Raw genomic sequence first — 20196 nt, 5'->3', positions numbered from 1 at the left:
TCACTTTCAAATAAATAATAATAATGATAATAATGAGCGGAGGTCACTCTGGTATAAGCTGGTGGTCATAAAAATTTGATTTGACTGTGCATATTTATACTTTATAGCAGCTCCTGTCCCACTTGTCTAAGCCAGTCTGTATTATCTCCTTTATAATTATAATCTCTCCTTCTCTATATGTTGTTTTCCTAGAAATTTAGTCCAAGCTGTTTGTTGATTGTGGAGTTGATTGAAAGTTGCTAATCACATAGCATTGGAAACAATGATTTATATTTTGGGCTCAATTATTAAGAATTCCTGAATCAAAAATGTGCATTCAGTATTGTATGTTTTCTATAGAATAACTGCAGGTGAGTTGACAAATGTGTTGCTAAGTAACAAAAGCCAATGAACCTTGATGCAGAGTCATGCTAGAATCACTCTATCTCCGTATATATATATATATTTTACCCGTGGGTGTGATATCCAAGTTAAGAACGGAATTTATGATTTTTGAAGGGATTTAAATATTAACATATCAATTAGATTACAAATGTTTACCCAGCAAATAATTATAAACATGTCAATATGCCAAAAGAGACCTTTTAGAGTATGTGCTAAATATACCGCTCCAGTGTTTCCATACTCGCTCTCCCTGATCCTAGCTAGTCTCAACACATAGAAGATGCCTAAAGATGCCTACACCATCAGGGCACAACTGAAGCCAATTATTGGCTGAGAAGCCATCTGCAATAATTTCCTTCTTGTATTAGGAAGCAGAGATCATAGGGGGTTTGTACCTATATAACTGGATGACTTGTTGAATATGCATTTGGCAGCTAAAGGGATCTGGGTTGGTCCCATGTTTTGTGCTGCATTGCTGAGAAACCCCTTAAAGACCAGGTCTATTTTATTTTTTACATTTTTGATTTTTCCTCCTCATGTTCCAAATTTTTTGGCAGGACAAGTTGCATTTTTAAATTGCCACAAAGTATCTACACTTAGATAAGTAGCGTTGGGCAGATATATAATGGACAGTGTGGCTGAAGGATTACTACACTGTCTAAAGCCTGTGGCCTATATAACAACCAATATAAATTCCAGTGTGATACACAGACGCTAAATATTAGCGATAACACGAGGGGCTCCCTATAATTTCTACTCAATCCCCAGTGGAGAGTACCTGGGCGTAGATGAAAGTAAAATAGGAGAGATCTCTGTGTTGCTGAAAAATCATTGCAACATGGCATTCAGTAAGCAATGTGAGCAGGGAAGATATATATATATATATATATATATATATATATGTGTTGTGTACACTAACACAAAAAGTTGATGTGGCTGAAGTTAAGCTACCTTGTCTTATAAGTTGTCGGTCAGCTACTTGTTGTATGTGCAGCAATCAGCATATCAATAAGTGCCACACATAAATGCGTAATATAATTAAGTCAGCACCAGGAACTCCCTTATGTTCCTCCTCCACCCCCAATAGTTACTGTGTACAATAATAAATGGACGTGAGTCTCCATATAATATAGAGTTTGTGGTAATACGCATATAGATACTACCATGTGATAAGCAATAAATACACCACACAGGGTAGAATAAAAAACTGTTTTTAATAAGCACACAGAGATATAAAGCATTGACTCTGTCCCTCACCTTATAAATTAGATTACGCTAATACTTTGCCAGTCCCTGATAGTTTTGAACATACTGTATATGGTCTGTTGGTCTTCAGCTTTGGGCTTTAGATGTACCAAATAAAGATGTAGTTTTATGTGTAATTAATTGTTAGGACCCCTAAAAGGATTTTCTGGGGTCTAACGACCATTGTATAAGTTTATGTTTCCATCCCGAGGGTCCTAACTAAGGCCTAGTTTTGTGGTAAAAAAAATAAATAAAAATTCCACCATGTTTTTGGGGGTTTTGACATCATAGCATTTACTATGCACCAAAAATTTCCCGATGTTCTTATTCTGCGGCTAAATCTGAATGTGACAATACCAAACTTGAATTTTTTTTTTTTTTTTACTACTCGGACCCGAACGCAGCCGTCCAGCCCTGATGCAGTCTGAATGGAGCGGATCCGCTCAGACTGCATCAGTCTGGCGGCGTTCAGCCTCCGCTCCGCTCGCCTCCGCACGGACAGGCGGACAGCTGAACGCTGCTTGCAGCGTTCGGGTGTCCGCCTGGCCGTGCGGAGGCGTGCGGATCCGTGCGGATCCGTCCAGACTTTCAATGTAAGTCAATGGGGACGGATCCGTTTGAAGATGCCACAATGTGGCTCAATCTTCAAGCGGATCCGTCCCCCATTGACTTTACATTGAAAGTCTGGACGGATCCGTACGAGGCTATTTTCACACTTAGCTGTTATATGGTAAAAATAATGCAGACGGATCCGTTCTGAACGGAGCCTCCGTCTGCATTATTATGATCGGATCCGTTCAGAACGGATCCGCCCGAACGCTAGTGTGAAAGTAGCCTAAGGGATTTTTTTTTTATGTAACGAACTGTAGTTTTTATTGATACCATTTTTGCAGTATATACAACATTTTCATCACCATTATTCTTTTTTTGGGGGGGGAACAAAATAAAATAAAAATAAAAATTATATTACGGTGTTCACCGCACAGGAATTTTTGCAAATATTTTAATAGTTCAGACATGTAAAATTGGGAAACGGGGGTGATTCAAACTTTTGATATACTGGTGTGTGTTTTGTTACAAATTTTTAAAAACTTTTTTCACTTTTTTTAAAATTTCCATTAGCCCCCACAGGGGCCTCATACATTGGATATTTTCACCCCCTCTCCTATTCACCCTAATAGAGATCTATTAGGGTGAATAGGATTTTTACTCCCTCCATTTTGAGCCAGCTCATTATGGAGAATGCATTGGCAGACCTGGATTTCTTCAGAAGAGTCCAAGCTGCCATTGCAACCGATCGGAAGGCCTGCATTCACAGGAGCTTTTTCAATTTGAATTTATTTCTAGTCGGGACAGATAGCTGATCGTTTGGCCAACAGCTATTAAATGTGTACAGCTGCTCTAACAATTAAGTCATGTCTGCAAACTTTGCAAACCCCATTCATGGAAGAAATATTTGCACCTATTTTGGGAGCGGCCCTTTGCATAGAGTTAGTTGGATCTAACATCTTCCCTACATTTCAATCTGCCTCTCATCTCCCTGCATGTGCTGTCTAAAAGACAAACAGTCTGTTGCCCATAACAACCAATAATAGCAGAGCTTTTATTTCACTACAGTGCTTCTTACTATTCTGTAGACTTATGTTTACCTACCTATGGCTCTGAAACGTCTGCAAAACTACAAATTCCATCATGTTCCAACAGCCTGCAGCCATCAGGGCATGATGAGAGTTTAAGTTTTACAACAGTTAGAGAGGCACAACTATTTTTTTAATTCATTTCCAATTTGCCATATTTTTCCAAAAATTTGTTTTTCACCCAAATCAATTATGCTCTGAATGCCCTGAAAATAGGCATGCACAAGACTAACGTGTTTTTATGGATTTATGAAATATATACGTGTTGTCTGGTGGATACTCTTTAGCAGAACAGAGCAGACAAAATTGTCCTTTGTTTTCTATTATGGAGGCCGCCTAGTATATGTGAGGTGTATTGTAGGTTAGAAAAACACTTCTTCTTTTGGTTTCTGGGAAAATATATGCAAACTATCATGTCTAACACCTGGTGGAATAAGGACGACTCAGATTTATTTTCCTATTTGCTAGAAAAAGTTAATTTGAATATCTTTCCCTGAAACCCAACAATATGCAAATGTGCTTTCCAGCAGAAGAAAAATCTGCTAAGTAGCATATATACAAAACAGAGATACAAAAAGCAGTGTTCCCTATCCTATAGTACTCCTCACACAGGGCACTCCCCTTACTCTCTCTCTCTCTCACTGAAATGCAGGGAAGATGAGAGGCAACAAAAAGCAGCGCCTCAGCAGTTACAGTAGGGCTCATGCGCACAAACGTTTTTTGCATTCCGTATACGGAATTTTGCTGTCCACATCTGTTGCTCTGTTCCATGACCCTGCAAAAATTATGAGACATGTCCTAGTCTTGTCCGTTTTGCGGACAAGAATAGTCATCTCTATAATGGGTCTCCTGTTCCATTCCGCATATTGCAGAAGGCACACGGGCGGCATTTTTTGCAGATCCGCAATTTGCAGACCACAAAAATGGAACGGTCGTGTGAATGAGCCCTTAGTGTATAGATTTTAATAAATGCTTACTCAAAAACACATTACATATCCTTTATTAGAACTTTCCCAAACCATGTAAGCTGTACTTCACAAACCCCAGTGTTTGAAGTGGGATCCTGAAGAGTATATGTACTAAGGCTACTTTCACACTAGTGTTTTTGCTGAATCTGGCAGGGTTCAGCAAAAACGGTTACATGACTGATAATACAACTACCTTCATTTGTTATGAACGGATCCGGTTGTATTATATTTAACATAGCCAAGACAGATCCGTCATGAACTCCATTGAAAGTCAATAGAGGACAGATCTGTTTTCTATTGTGGCAGATTGTGGCAGAGAAAACAGATCCATCCCCATTGACTTGCATTGGGGTTCATGCCGGATCCATCTTGCTCCGCATCCCAGGACTGAAAGAAAACTACAACATGTTGCAGTTTGGGAATTCAACTAAACAGAAAGGAATGCATTTTGGAGCATTCCATTCTGTTCAGTTCAGTTTTTCAGTCAAGTAAACTCCATTGAAGAGCTGAAACGTTGCATTGGGCTGAAACAAAGGATCCACTCTTTTTCACTAAGGCCTCGTTCACACTTCAGTGTTTGGTCAGTGATTTCCATCAGTGATTTGTGAGCCAAAACCAGGTGCAGCTCTAAACATAGAACAGGAGCAGATCTTTCCCTTCTACCTGATGTCTGTGGAGGCTCCACTTCTGGTTTTGGCTCACAAATCACTGATGGAAATCACTGACCAAACACTGAAGTGTGAACTAGGCCTAAGACTGGTGTGCTGCCTTGCTATTTGGATAATGCTATTTGAGGATTTTGTGGTCTGGAATTCTACAAGGATTTTGCACCTGGCACCCTGTGGAGTGCTGCTATTTCCTTACTTCGGTTTTTGGTATATATATATATATATATATATATATACATATTGTCCTGCTTTTAATGCCATTATTGTGATATGGTATTGAAGGGGCTGATATTGTATTGTACCACTATTTCCAAATGAATAGAAGAACATATTAATGAGGTTTTGAATATTTATATATATTGACATAAATTTGGATTATGTATTCTTTATCTGTAGTTCTGTTCAAAAAGAAGATGAAGATTATGAAGATGCACCATCTAATAAAACATGGCTGTTGACGGGAAAATTCCACGATAATGATGTTACATCTATTCTAAACGGACTTTTAAAGGGTTATGACAACAAGCTCAGGCCTGATATTGGAGGTATGAAGTATTCAGGAGTACTGTTCAACAAGTAATATGATTAACAAAAAATGCTAGGTTATGTAATACATTCCATTACTTGTGCTACATGAATTATTTTTGCTTGTCTAGGAAGGTTTGTCAGTTATATCTGATCGATAGATTACAGGTGGACAACTCAATATGCAGGCTAGCATAAGATAATAAAAAAAAAATCCAAACACAAATAAATGGGAAAGGGGGGATTTATCATGAGGGGAATATTTTAAGTCAGTTTTTCTAGAGTTTGTGGGTGTGCCTACGAATACAGTGTGAATAGAACCCAAGGGTCCTTTTTCACGGGCTGATACACAGGGCAGTAATAAGCATTAATAAACTGTTCATTCCTGATAAGTGCTGAATAAAGTGAGGAATTCAAAGCAGAATTTGGTCAGAAATTTAGGAAAACTTTGAATCGAAACAAATCAAAATTTTCTTGTGCTTTGTTGAATCAGTTTTTCCTAAAACGGTGCCTGCAAGTGTTAGGGAAGCTAAGTGTAGAGGATACAAACCCGGGAATGCAAAATCACTTATAATGCTGTGCAGCCAGCTAATCGGCAAGTAGTCATCTCCTAAAAAAAAAAATCCCTTGTGGTCCCTATAGGGACATTGTTGCTGAAAACCATTAATAGAAGAATATTGGACAGGGAGAGTGCAGGGAGACTTATTCTGTGTTGGTTTTATTTATTTATTCCTACATATACTTATTCCTACATCAGCCATGAACTAAGATATGCAATTCAATACAAATAAGATGGAAGTCTTTATTATTCCAGTGCCAGCATGCCAACCAATACCAGCCAGTCTGCACCCTTTAGGGGGGTCAGGTCTTAATGATGACCATCCTCATATTTTGCTGGCTTTATTTCTTCCAAATCATCTTTCAAAGTCTCCATGTCCTAGAAAAGTCAGTAAAATTCAGAGAGAGGAGGAGATGGATATTCCTGATGACATATTCTCATCAATATTACATGATGTGGAAAAGGAGGAAAAGCAGATGGCAGAAGAAGGGCTCCCACCTGTAGGGCAAGAGAGCGCTGGGTTGGAGAATTGGGTATGCCAGAGCTGGTTAATATTCTGTGTTAACTGTCAACTAACCTGCAGGAGATCGCAGGCAAGAACAGCAATAATATGCGTATTGTCCCTCCACCTAAACAGCCAAACCCCATGCCAGCAACAGCCCCTGTTTAAAAGTGTTGAGCGGCCATTAACAATGAAGACTGACTATACAGTGCAGTCTTCATTAAAGTGTAATGGACATTTTTTTTTTATTTGATGGTTTATAAGAGCTAGGCATATTTACCTGAGTTAGTCTGTCAACGATTGCCAAAAGATCTGTAATTACCTTATAATAACAGCTTTCATTAATGTCCTCTGTCGCTTTCCACTGGTTCTTAAAAGACCATTTTTAGGGCTTTTCTGTCTTCCCTTTAGTGTAAACAGAAGACAGAAGGGTGATGCCTTGTTACAGGAAAACATGTCTCTTAGCCAGAAACTCAGCCTGATGACCACAGAAATATGCCTAATAATTGGATATAGTGTATATTGATCTCCAGTGGTCTTCACCCATTCAGTGATATCGGTATGGCCAGCAGCCATTTGGTCATTGTTTCCTTTGTTAGCATATCCAAGGCCGGAAGGGCACATTGTAAAAGCAGTTGAACAACATTCTCTTGGCCAATAGATGGGAGAAGATATTTAGGTGGTCACAGGGTGGGGTCTATGGTGGGGGGCTGGAACACAGGAACATATAGGTAAAACTTGGGAGTCGGGCTCTCTCTTCTCTTCCTGGACCCCCCTAAGATCGACAGTACTTCAGGAGCGAGCTAAGTTATATGTGAGTTTATGTGTGTATGTATATAAGTATAATATCCCAGTAGACTTTATATGTGTACATATAGATAATTGTGGTCTGCAATTGTATTACCAGTAGATTATATATGCTGTTTATGCATAAATCTCTATATGTACATGTGCTAATGGTCAGGTACTGGATGTGGGTTGGTTAGAAGAGTAGATCCAGTAGACTTCATATTGGTGGACTCTGGATATACTTTATACACATACACATTATTAGCCACGTTGCTTTGCATCCAGGGACGTCAGGAACGGAAGCAGCTGTGTGTGGTGGTGTTCTCTACTGTCTTATTTGTAGTGTCTGTATCTTTATGCATAATGTCCTTTGCTTTGTCATCTCTATGTTACAAGTAAACTATTTTTATATATAAGTATCTGCAAGGGTTGTATGTTACTCCTGGGGTGTATGAAGGACTGGAGGGGTGTATATAATACACAGAACAAGCAGGTTTTATAGGAAACAAAGACAACAGTCTAGGAGTAGAATAGAAGGGACGGAATACGGAGATATATATAAATCGCTAATTTCCGATAAGCAAAATTCCCTTCATCATGCCTGCATTAGGATTCAGAGTAAGGAAGAGTGTTTCTCAGTAATCCAATCTGATTGGCTGGAAGGAAGCTGTTGGCTAAACCAAGTGTGTATGTGAAGTGAGTGAAGGCAGTTTTGGCCACAGAGAACTGGCAGAGGAGCCATTTGAGAAGATCCTCATATTGTAGCGATCAAAACAGCTGTAACTAAGGGAAAAACTCAAGGAATACAGTGGCACGTGAAGAAAGTAAAGATTGTTTCATGCATAATGCTGCAGCAGCAATAACATATTCTAAAATGTACTTGTTGATGGAAACATGACAGTTACACTTTAATAAATGATAGGCAGCTTCAGGCTAATTAGCCACATGGTTCTTCACCACAGAATGGCCGCAACTCTCCTGCAGCGCGGACGCTCCATGTCGCCAAACACTAAGGCAGAGTGGCCTGGGTATACCTGATGTATAGCGATATGTGACAAATTAATTCGGAACAAATCAAATTTATTGGCGAAGTTGCCTAATCAAACCTTTGCCCATCTCTATTCCTGATCATTGCCAGCTCAATTAAGCTATATCTGCATAGAACAATCATCTCTTTGTATGGGGATAAATAATCACTACTATAATCGTTTGCCTCTAAACAGATTAATTGGTTCAGTAGGGGCAAGAGAGAAGGGAATAGGCCTTCATAGGGTAGTATAATAGAATTGATTTGTTTTCAAAACAGGAAGATTATACTCACCATTGTGTGTTGTGCAATCCTAAGCACAGCACTAGTAGATTACCTTTATTCCCTTCTAGCCCAACCTACAGTATGCAGTTTTCACCCTTCTGCACAGGCCTATTTTAGCAAATCTTACATGTGTCACTTTATGTGGTAAAAAATTTGGAATGGTTTTACCAATTCTGAGGTTATTTTCTGGTGACACATTGTATGTTTCTGATCAATTTGGGTCAACATTTTTTTCCTTTATTTATAAAAAAATTCACAATTTACAGAATATTTGAAAAAAATTCACAATTTTCTAAATTATAATTTCTCTATATTTAAGATAGAATATCTGAAGAAATAGTTATCGATCAACATTCCCCACATGTCTACTTTATGTTGACACCACTTTGCAAATTTTATTTTGCTTTTTTATGATGTTAGAAGAATTTTAGAAGCAATTTTTAAAATTTTCCCAAAAAATGTCCAAAACCATTTTTTTAAGCACCAATTCAGTTATAAAGTGATTTTGAGGGGATAACATAATAGAAAGCACCCATAAATGACCCCATTTTAGAAACTACACCCCTTAAATTATTAAAAACTTATGTAACTTTGTTAATCTCTTATGTTATTTTACAGGGATCAAATGAAAATGGAGGTGAAATTTAAAAATTAATTTTATTAGCATATTTTTTTATGTTAGTCCATTTTTTCTTGCATCAATAATTAACAGCAAAATAAACCACAATATGAATTTCCTTGATTCTGCAGTTTAAAAACTTCTCTAAGGGCACAACGCAGTGGTCAGAATGGAAGGAGAGCCATATGGTTTTTGGAGGGCACATTTTGTTGAAACTGTTTTTGGGTACAATGTTGTATTCAAAGAGATCCTGAGGTATCCCTACAGTGGAATCCCCAAAAAGTGACCCATTTTGGAGACTGCACCACTAAAGGAATTTAGTAAGGGGTGTACTGAGCACTTTGACCCCACAAGCCCTTTACAGAATTTAGAAACACTTGGCTGTGAAAAATAAAAAGTATAATTCTTTAAATAATATTCTGCTTCAGTCCCAAATTTTTCATTTTCACAAGGGGTAACAGAAGAAAAATCACCCCATAATTTGTTATCCATTTTCTTCTGAATATGGTAACACTCGATATATGGTTGTAAACTGGTTTTGGACACAGGACTCGGAAGGGAAGGAGCGCCATATGGCTTTTGTAGAGCAGATTTTGATGGATTGGTTTATGGGCACCATGTTTATGGGCACCATGCACAATCTCTGGGGTACCAATACAGCTATTTTCTGACAACCATATGTTTTTTTCTGTGTGAGCAGAAAAAAGAAATGCAGCAATTCTTCCATCAATTTTTTGGGTTTTATTACTGTGGAGGAAATGACACATCATGTGGAGGAAATGACACATTATCTTTATTTTACCGGTCAGTACAATTACAGAGATGCCAATTGTATACAGTTTTTTTCTTATTTTTTGCCACTTTGCAATTTTTTTTATAAATATGGCTTTTAGAAAATGGTAATGAAAAATTACCATTTACTAAAAGCCATATTTATAAAAAAAAAAATGCGGGATTGTCTTAGGTGTGGGCTCATTTTTTTGCAAGATGAGATGATGTTTTCATTGGTACCATTTTGGGGGACATACGATTTTTTTATCACTCAATATTATGCATTTTGTATAGTGAGATTACGAAATATGACTGTTCTGGCAATGTTTTTATTCATTTTTTTTATTTAGTTATTTTAATTTAGTTATTTTAATTTAGTTATAGTTCATTAAGTTTTAAATAGTAAAAGCATTTTTGAAAATAAAAAATCTTGTTTTTGTGTTGCCATTTTCTGAAAATCATATTTATTTATTTATTTTAGGTCATTGTCTAATTAAAGGGGCTCATTTTTAGTGTGATGTTTGATTGGTACCATTTTTGGGTACACACAACTTTTTGATTGCTTGGCATTACACTTTTTGTGATTCAAGCTGACCATCCATGTATACAACAGGGGCTCGGATGTCAGGACAGCTGTACTCGCCTGATCATAGCACCATATATGTATGGTGCTGGGCAGCAAGTCACGTCTCTCATTTCCAAACATACAACAACATGGTCAGGAAAGGGTTAAATACAATGGTGCTGCCAGTGTTGCCTAGGTCCTCAGTGTACGGGCGGTGGGGGCAACCCTCTTGAGGAACAACAAGTACTTTCAAAGTGGGGGTGCAGGAAAACTACACACAACAACATTCAGACACCTCCAGGCGCAGATACAACCAAAGATAGATGAATTAATCCTTTTGTTATGATAATCTCTGTAACAATGGGTTTTGGTGTACCAAGACTCATTTGTCAATGTAATAAATAGCAACTATGTGCGTAACTTGATAACCAGTTTTTAGAGATAAATCTATGGCTATGAACACAATGGAGAACACTAGTTCACAAGAAGTATTCTTATAGACATATTGGGGATATTTATCAAACTGGTGTAAAGTAGAACTGGCTTAGTTGCCCATAGCAACCAGATTCCACCTATCATTTTCCAAAAGAGCAGTTCAAAATGAAAGGTGTAATCTGGAATCACCACTTTGATAAATGACGCCCATTGTGTGTACACATGTGTGCACAGGACATTGCACTCTGAATTGTCATCAATATAAAATTGCTATTTAATAATTTAATGTATAAATGTCCAAAATAAATAAATCATGATAAAAAAAAATTGTAGTTAAAATTATTAAGTCATTCAAAATGGAACCTAACTGACAGACCACAAAAGTACATATGAATTGACAAAATGAGATAATTGCACACCTCGATCAGGTGTCCTGAAAATACATGATATGACAAATAATAATAGTAATAAATACTTGCAATTTTTTTTTTTTCTAAGTCACAAGTGTCACTAGTTTATGTAACCCAAGCTGTTTCATGACAAACTAAATTAAAGTAAATGCAAGTAAAGATGTCAAAAAAGAACAAAGAAATGTACAGTATATGTCATTCCTCCTGGTAGCATGCAACGTTTAGGTAGTGACAATATAAAATTACAACAAGAATAGATTCACTTCTTACTCACAGGGCATCCCTTTACACAGGATGATGTTCTGTTGACAGACTATGATTTTATGTATTATATAAATGTTTTGCTTATTTGTTGGGTGATCAGCAGAACGTTTACATGGGGCAATTATTGACAATGAGTTCTCTTGCAAATGCTTATTTCCAGTAATTGGCTTGATTATCCACCCATCTAAATGGAGCTTTAAGAAAGGACAATTCATGAAATGGCTCTACAACTGTTCAAAATGTGATGGAAGTAGATATATGTTCTGACAAATAACGGTTGAATGAATTATGTCAAATTGAGCGACATGTATTGTGTGGGATATATAGTGTTGATATAATTAAACTTTTTCTTTTTAACAGTAAAGCCAACAGTAATACATACAGACATGTATGTTAACAGTATCGGACCAGTAAATGCTATCAATATGGTGAGTGTTGTTTTTATTCTTTCATATGCTGAAACCATATAATATTTTCATCCAAAATTTTAAAACCAAGCCCCTACAACTGCAAAACCATGTACATGTATTTGTATGAGCCTCATCCCCGCATATCAGCATGCGAGTGCGCGGTGGTCATCACTTGAGTGGTAAAGACGTAAAACAGATACGAAAAAAAATACAGAATGATGTTTAGCATTGCATTCTGCCTTTATAAAAAAAATATTATATTACCGGTAATTAAACCATACATTTTGGGGTAAATATGGACATAACAATTTATCCCACAAAAAACACTGCATTAAATAGCTGAGTAGACAAATATAAAAACATTATGGATAACAGTATGTCCTGAGACAGAAAGGGGAAAAAAATAAAATTCTTGTTGTCCTCAAGACTTAAATTTGCAGTTCCTAACTAATTCATGCACCAGAAGTACACAACTTAGGCTACTTTAACACTAGAGTTTTTGCTGGATCTGGCAGGGTTCAGCAAAAATGATTCCGCTACTGATAATACAACCATCTGCATCCGTTATGAACAGATCTGGTTGTATTATCTATAACATACCCAAGACGGATCTGTCATGAACTCCATTGAAAGTCAATGGGGGACATATCCGTTTTCTATTGTGTCAGATTGAAACAGAGTAAGGCCTCATGCACACAGCCGTTGTGCAGCCGTTCTGTGCATTAGGGACAGCAATTTACGGTCCCCAATGCACTGGCAACGTCCGTGTGGCGGCCGGGACGGATGGAAACGCATTCAACTTGAATCGGTCCGTGATCCTTCTGCACCGCAAAAAAATAGAACATGTTCTATTTTTTTTGCGATGATGAGGCACAGAAATAACACCACGGAAGCACTCTGAAGCGCTTCTGTGGGGTTCTGTGCCTTTGTTCCGCACAGCAGCTCCGGTTTGCTCTCTGGTATCGGAACGGAATGCATTTTGGAGCATTCTGTTCTGTTCAGTTACGTTTGGTCAGACACCGGCAGCCGGTTAGCACACCTGTCTGCCCTGCCGCACTCCACGAGTAAGGCCATGCGACCATCTTGATAAACAGAATCTGGGTCGTCTGGGACTACTAAGTCCTATTATGTCTGCACCACTCCAATATATAGCCCCTCTCTGCATCTGCCAAACCACACAGATTGCCTGTGATTAGGGGTTTGCACTCTACCCTAGACCCTTGTCCCCTGACGAGTTAAGGGGTCTATCATAGTTAGTAGTTCTTCTCTAACGAAACGCGTAGGGACTTCGAGCATTTACACAATTTTTCCACCGCTATCTTTATAGCTTACCCGGGCCTATTGGCCTTGATTGGGTCATTTCCCTGTCTCCACAGGGTCACATAGGGCTATCAATTCTAGGGTTCGGTTCGGGACAGGGCTACCCCTTGCGGGGATAGGACCCCGTGTTAGGAGGCACTTTAGGGTATATTAGGCCAAGTAGGGCATTAACAGGGTCACACTTTTCCCTGTGGCCCCTCGGCATAAAGTGACCACCAACGGGAGGACGCATCCAGATGTGAGAACACCTTCTCCTGGGTATTGGACTCATCGGTCCCCCCAGTCCACCACCGGTAAGACCCACCCTTATTTTCGCCTCTTGGCATGATTATAGACTACAGCATACGGCCATGGTCTTCTTTTTCGTTAATGTTTATAGGTCATAGGTCCACCTTCCGCCTCACAGAGACGTGCACTTTGGACCTGACCACTAGGTGACCTGTTCCACAGGTTCCCTATTGTTGCGTGTTTTGTTTGTCTGGTAGGGGTCCTCCCCTCACAGGGATCTTTAATTATCCTAATAAAAGTTAGGTTTTAAAACGTTACTACCCCTTATTCTTACAGTTACGTTTTGTCCCCATTGACAATGAATAGGGACAAACGGAATTATTATTTTTTTCCAGTATTGAGACCCTCTGATGGATGTCATTACTGGAAAATACTAACGCTAGTGTGAAAGTAGCATTGGTCCACTGTGTAGTGGACATAGCTGGTTAGTACACTGCTGTGCCAATTCAGTTTAGTGGTAAAAATATACTGTACAATGGATGGTGCTATGTTGTTTGGTCACCTACTTATGATGCTGGAACTACTTCAGAACAGCTAAAAACCTGAGAAGTGGGGTGTTGAATACCTGCCAATCAGATATTGATGGACTATGCTGAGGATAGGCCATCAATATAAAAATCCTATTGCAATTTTATGTGTTTACAATTATTATTATTATTACAATTATCTATTTGCAATTATTATTATTACAATTATTTATCTTTCTTTTTATCTATCTATCTATAATTACTATTTCAGGAATATACCATTGATATATTCTTTGCACAAACCTGGTATGACAGACGCTTGAAATTTAATAGCACTATAAAAGTGCTTAGACTCAACAGTAACATGGTTGGCAAGATTTGGATTCCGGACACATTTTTTCGCAACTCAAAGAAAGCTGATGCTCATTGGATAACTACTCCTAATAGGATGCTCAGGATATGGAATGATGGAAGAGTACTTTATACACTCAGGTGTGAGATTGTTTATTTTTTTAATTAGTGTTTATTTTGTGTTTTATTCAATCTTTGCGTTAATGTGATGAATATCAAATATAAGCTTATGTATATGCAGTCATTTCAGGAGCTTATGCGGCTGCAGTCAGCATATTTATGACTGCAAATAGGGAAACACCAAATGTGTCTCCACTCATACTGTGCCTGAGCAATAGCTTAGAAATAACAGAACACCTTAGATAGTTACACAATGATAAGACAACAGTACAATTTTTCTAGAACATACAGTGTAGACCTAAGCAAAGTTATATAGAAATGTATTCTATAAAGTTTATGTATAATGTCATAATAGAGGATTATGTTTGCTTCTCTACTGAGTTGCCTGACATTGTGCCTCATAAGTTATTTTGATATCAGGTTTTAGAAATGTAGAGGACCTGTCTACCTCTACTGAGATGTCTTTTTTTAGCAAGTAATTGTACTACACAATAAATAAAAATAGTGTAACATCTATTCTTCGGACTATATGTTGTATAATTTCTCTATTATTCCTACTAGAAGTGTATGAATAAATTGCCATCTGGCACTCTCCAATCAGTACTGTGCATGGGCATGCCTGTTTGACAGAGGGTTGGTAATATATTGATATACTTCTAGTCTGAATAAACTAGGAATGACACAATATACAATTAAATAAATAAAAAACAGAAGCTTAATGATTATTATTGCAAGGGGAAAGCAATTAGTTACTAAGACAGATGTTTTTAGGAGAGGCGACAGGTCCTCTTTAAACAGGGGGACAGGGGAGTATTGAAAAAAAATAAAAATAAAAACATGAAAAACCTTAATAGCAGAGCTAGTTGTTTGTGGGTTTTCCAGTTCTTTCAACAAATGACACTCATTTCTTATCAAGAAGACACCGTTTTATCATTGATAAATTAGACTCAAATTTGAGGCAATCATTACAAGGGTATTCCCATCTTAAAAGGTCATGACATATCGCTAGGATATGCCACAATATCATGATTGGTGGGAGATCAGATCTTTGGCACCTCCACCAATAATGTGAATGAAGGATGAGTGAGATCTCACTGGCCTTTTCCTGTGTGGTGGTGCTCCCATCCACCCATCGTGTTACATTTCCCTTTATAATGAGTAGATATGATTGCTGAAATGAAAGAATAAACTGAGAAGTAGGGATGAGCGAACTCGAACTGTATAGTTCGGGTTCGTACCGAATTTTGGGGTGTCCGTGACACGGACCCGAACCCGGACATTTTCGTAAAAGTCCGGGTTCGGGTTCGGTGTTCGTCGCTTTCTTGGCGCTTTTGTGACGCTTTCTTGGCGCTTTTTGAAAGGCTGCAAAGCAGCCAATCAACAAGCGTCATACTACTTGCCCCAAGAGGCCATCACAGCCATGCCTACTATTGGCATGGCTGTGATTGGCCAGAGCACCATGTGACCCAGCCTCTATTTAAGCTGGAGTCACATAGCGCCGCCCGTCACTCTGCTCTGATTAGCGTAGGGAGAGGTTGCGGCTGCGACAGTAGGGCGAGATTAGGCAGATTAACTCCTCCAAAGGACTTGATTAACTGATCGATCTGCAGCTGTGGATCATTGAGCTGCTGATCCTCAATTGCTCACTGTTTTTAGGCTGCACAGACCGTTTGTCAGTCTCATTTTTCTGGGGTGATCGGCGGCCATTTTGTGTCTTGTGGTGCGCCAGCACAAGCTGCGACCAAGTGCATTTAACCCTCAATGGTGTGGTTGTTTTTTGGCTAAAGCCTACATCAGGGTGAAGCTGTCACACCAAGTGCATTTAACCAGCAATAGTCTGTTCATTTTTTGGCCATATACAAAATCAGGGGCAAGCTGCGCCTGTCACCAAGTGCATTTAACCCTCAATGGTGTGGTTGTTTTATGGCTAAAGCCTACATCAGGGTGAAGCTGTGACACCAAGTGCATTTAACCAGCAATAGTCTGTTCATTTTTTGGCCATATACAAAATCAGGGGCAAGCTGCGCCTGTCACCAAGTGCATTTAACCCTCAATGGTGTGGTTGTTTTTTGGCTAAAGCCTACATCAGGGTGAAGCTGTCACACCAAGTGCATTTAACCAGCAATAGTCTGTTCATTTTTTGGCCATATACAAAATCAGGGGCAAGCTGCGCCTGTCACCAAGTGCATTTAACCCTCAATGGTGTGGTTGTTTTTTGGCTAAAGCCTACATCAGGGTGAAGCTGTCACACCAAGTGCATTTAACCAGCAATAGTCTGTTTATTTTTTGGCCATATCCCAGTCTAATTCTGTCACTAAATCCATACCGGTCACCCAGCGCCTAAATACTAGGCCTCAAATTTATATCCAGCTAAATCTGTCCCTAGTGCTGTAGCTGGGCGAGTTATTTAGTGTCCGTTCAAGCACATTTCTTGTTCTGGGTTGAAATACAATTCCCAATTTAGCAATTTCATAATTTAGTGGTTCCTGCTATATCAGAGCTATTTGAAATCTATCCCAAAAAGGGTATATAATATTGAAGGTGCACATTGGGTCATTCAGAATAACTTCACACACACCCGCTACTGTGTATTTCCAAGTCTAATTCTGTCACTAAACCCATACCTGTCACCCAGCGCCTAAATACTAGGCCTCAAATTTAAATCCCTCTAAATCTCTCGTTACCGCTGTACTGTTGTTGCTGGGCAAGATATTTAGTGTCCGTCAAAGCACATTTTTTGTTCTGGGTTGAAGTACAATTCCCAATTTAGCAATTTCATAATTTAGTGGTTTCTGCTATATCAGAGCTATTTGAAATCTATCCCTAAAAGGGTATATAATATTGAAGGTGCACATTGGGTCATTCAGAATAACTTCACACACACGCTTCTGTGCATTTCCAAGTCTAATTCTGTCACTAAATCCATACCGGTGACCCAGCGCCTAAATACTAGGCCTCAAATTTAAATCCCTCTAAATCTCTCGTTACCCACCGCTGTACTGTTGTTGCTGGGCAAGATATTTAGTGTCCGTCAAAGCACATTTTTTGTTCTGGGTTGAAGTACAATTCCCAATTTAGCAATTTCATAATTTAGTGGTTTCTGCTATATCAGAGCTATTTGAAATCTATCCCTAAAAGGGTATATAATATTGAAGGTGCACATAGGGTCATTCAGAATAACTTCACACACACGCTTCTGTGCATTTCCAAGTCTAATTCTGTCACTAAATCCATACCGGTGACCCAGCGCCTAAATACTAGGCCTCAAATTTAAATCCCTCTAAATCTCTCGTTACCCACCGCTGTACTGTTGTTGCTGGGCAAGATATTTAGTGTCCGTCAAAGCACATTTTTTGTTCTGGGTTGAAGTACAATTCCCAATTTAGCAATTTCATAATTTAGTGGTTTCTGCTATATCAGAGCTATTTGAAATCTATCCCTAAAAGGGTATATAATATTGAAGGTGCACATAGGGTCATTCAGAATAACTTCACACACACGCTTCTGTGCATTTCCAAGTCTAATTCTGTCACTAAATCCATACCGGTGACCCAGCGCCTAAATACTAGGCCTCAAATTTATATCCCGCTAAATCTCTCGTTACCGCTGTACTGTTGTTGCTGGGCAAGATATTTAGTGTCCGTCAAAGCACATTTTTTGTTCTGGGTTGAAGTACAATTCCCAATTTAGCAATTTCATAATTTAGTGGTTCCTGCTATATCAGAGCTATTTGAAATCTATCCCAAAAAGGGTATATAATATTGAAGGTGCACATTGGGTCATTCAGAATAACTTCACACACACCCGCTACTGTGTATTTCCAAGTCTAATTCTGTCACTAAACCCATACCTGTCACCCAGCGCCTAAATACTAGGCCTCAAATTTAAATCCCTCTAAATCTCTCGTTACCGCTGTACTGTTGTTGCTGGGCAAGATATTTAGTGTCCGTCAAAGCACATTTTTTGTTCTGGGTTGAAGTACAATTCCCAATTTAGCAATTTCATAATTTAGTGGTTTCTGCTATATCAGAGCTATTTGAAATCTATCCCTAAAAGGGTATATAATATTGAAGGTGCACATTGGGTCATTCAGAATAACTTCACACACACGCTTCTGTGCATTTCCAAGTCTAATTCTGTCACTAAACCCATACCTGTCACCCAGCGCCTAAATACTAGGCCTCAAATTTAAATCCCTCTAAATCTCTCGTTACCGCTGTACTGTTGTTGCTGGGCAAGATATTTAGTGTCCGTCAAAGCACATTTTTTGTTCTGGGTTGAAGTACAATTCCCAATTTAGCAATTTCATAATTTAGTGGTTTCTGCTATATCAGAGCTATTTGAAATCTATCCCTAAAAGGGTATATAATATTGAAGGTGCACATTGGGTCATTCAGAATAACTTCACACACACGCTTCTGTGCATTTCCAAGTCTAATTCTGTCACTAAATCCATACCGGTGACCCAGCGCCTAAATACTAGGCCTCAAATTTAAATCCCTCTAAATCTCTCGTTACCCACCGCTGTACTGTTGTTGCTGGGCAAGATATTTAGTGTCCGTCAAAGCACATTTTTTGTTCTGGGTTGAAGTACAATTCCCAATTTAGCAATTTCATAATTTAGTGGTTTCTGCTATATCAGAGCTATTTGAAATCTATCCCTAAAAGGGTATATAATATTGAAGGTGCACATAGGGTCATTCAGAATAACTTCACACACACGCTTCTGTGCATTTCCAAGTCTAATTCTGTCACTAAATCCATACCGGTGACCCAGCGCCTAAATACTAGGCCTCAAATTTAAATCCCTCTAAATCTCTCGTTACCGCTGTCCTGTTGTAGCTGGGAAAGTTATTTAGTGCCCGTCAAAGCACATTTTTTGTTCTGGGTTAAAGTACAATTCCCAATTTAGCAATTTCATAATTTAGTGGTTCCTGCTATATCAGAGCTATTTGAAATCTATCCCAAAAAGGGTATATAATATTCAAGGTGCACATTGGGTCATTCAGAATAACTTCACACACACGCTTCTGTGCATTTCCAAGTCTAATTCTGTCACTAAATCCATACCGGTCACCCAGCGCCTAAATACTAGGCCTCAAATTTAAATCCCTCTAAATCTCTCGTTACCCACCGCTGTACTGTTGTTGCTGGGCAAGATATTTAGTGTCCGTCAAAGCACATTTTTTGTTCTGGGTTGAAGTACAATTCCCAATTTAGCAATTTCATAATTTAGTGGTTTCTGCTATATCAGAGCTATTTGAAATCTATCCCTAAAAGGGTATATAATATTGAAGGTGCACATAGGGTCATTCAGAATAACTTCACACACACGCTTCTGTGCATTTCCAAGTCTAATTCTGTCACTAAATCCATACCGGTGACCCAGCGCCTAAATACTAGGCCTCAAATTTAAATCCCTCTAAATCTCTCGTTACCGCTGTCCTGTTGTAGCTGGGAAAGTTATTTAGTGCCCGTCAAAGCACATTTTTTGTTCTGGGTTGAAGTACAATTCCCAATTTAGCAATTTCATAATTTAGTGGTTCCTGCTATATCAGAGCTATTTGAAATCTATCCCAAAAAGGGT

The 20196-nt window shown here is 38.6% G+C and overlaps 1 protein-coding gene across 4 annotated transcripts in view; it reads left to right on the top strand.

Moving 5' to 3' along the window:
- Positions 1–20196, top strand: part of GABRG2 (gamma-aminobutyric acid type A receptor subunit gamma2) — a 259789-nt gene that overhangs the window by 110006 nt on the left and 129587 nt on the right. For 3 of the 4 annotated variants that reach the window (XM_044277833.1, XM_044277832.1, XM_044277831.1), the window contains exons 1-3: positions 5306–5447; positions 12014–12081; positions 14410–14630. In XM_044277833.1, coding sequence (XP_044133768.1) covers positions 12040–12081; positions 14410–14630 — 263 coding nt within the window. In that variant the 5' untranslated portion in view covers positions 5306–5447; positions 12014–12039. Of the gene's footprint in view, positions 1–5298; positions 5448–12013; positions 12082–14409; positions 14631–20196 lie in introns of those variants that run through there. The other variant, XM_044277830.1, reaches the window with a different exon arrangement.

Source organism: Bufo gargarizans, chromosome 2 (assembly GCF_014858855.1).
Source record: "Bufo gargarizans isolate SCDJY-AF-19 chromosome 2, ASM1485885v1, whole genome shotgun sequence".
NCBI lineage: Eukaryota > Metazoa > Chordata > Amphibia > Anura > Bufonidae > Bufo > Bufo gargarizans.
The sequence above is the reverse complement of the archived record's forward strand: the minus strand, read 5'-3'. Positions and strand labels throughout refer to the sequence as shown.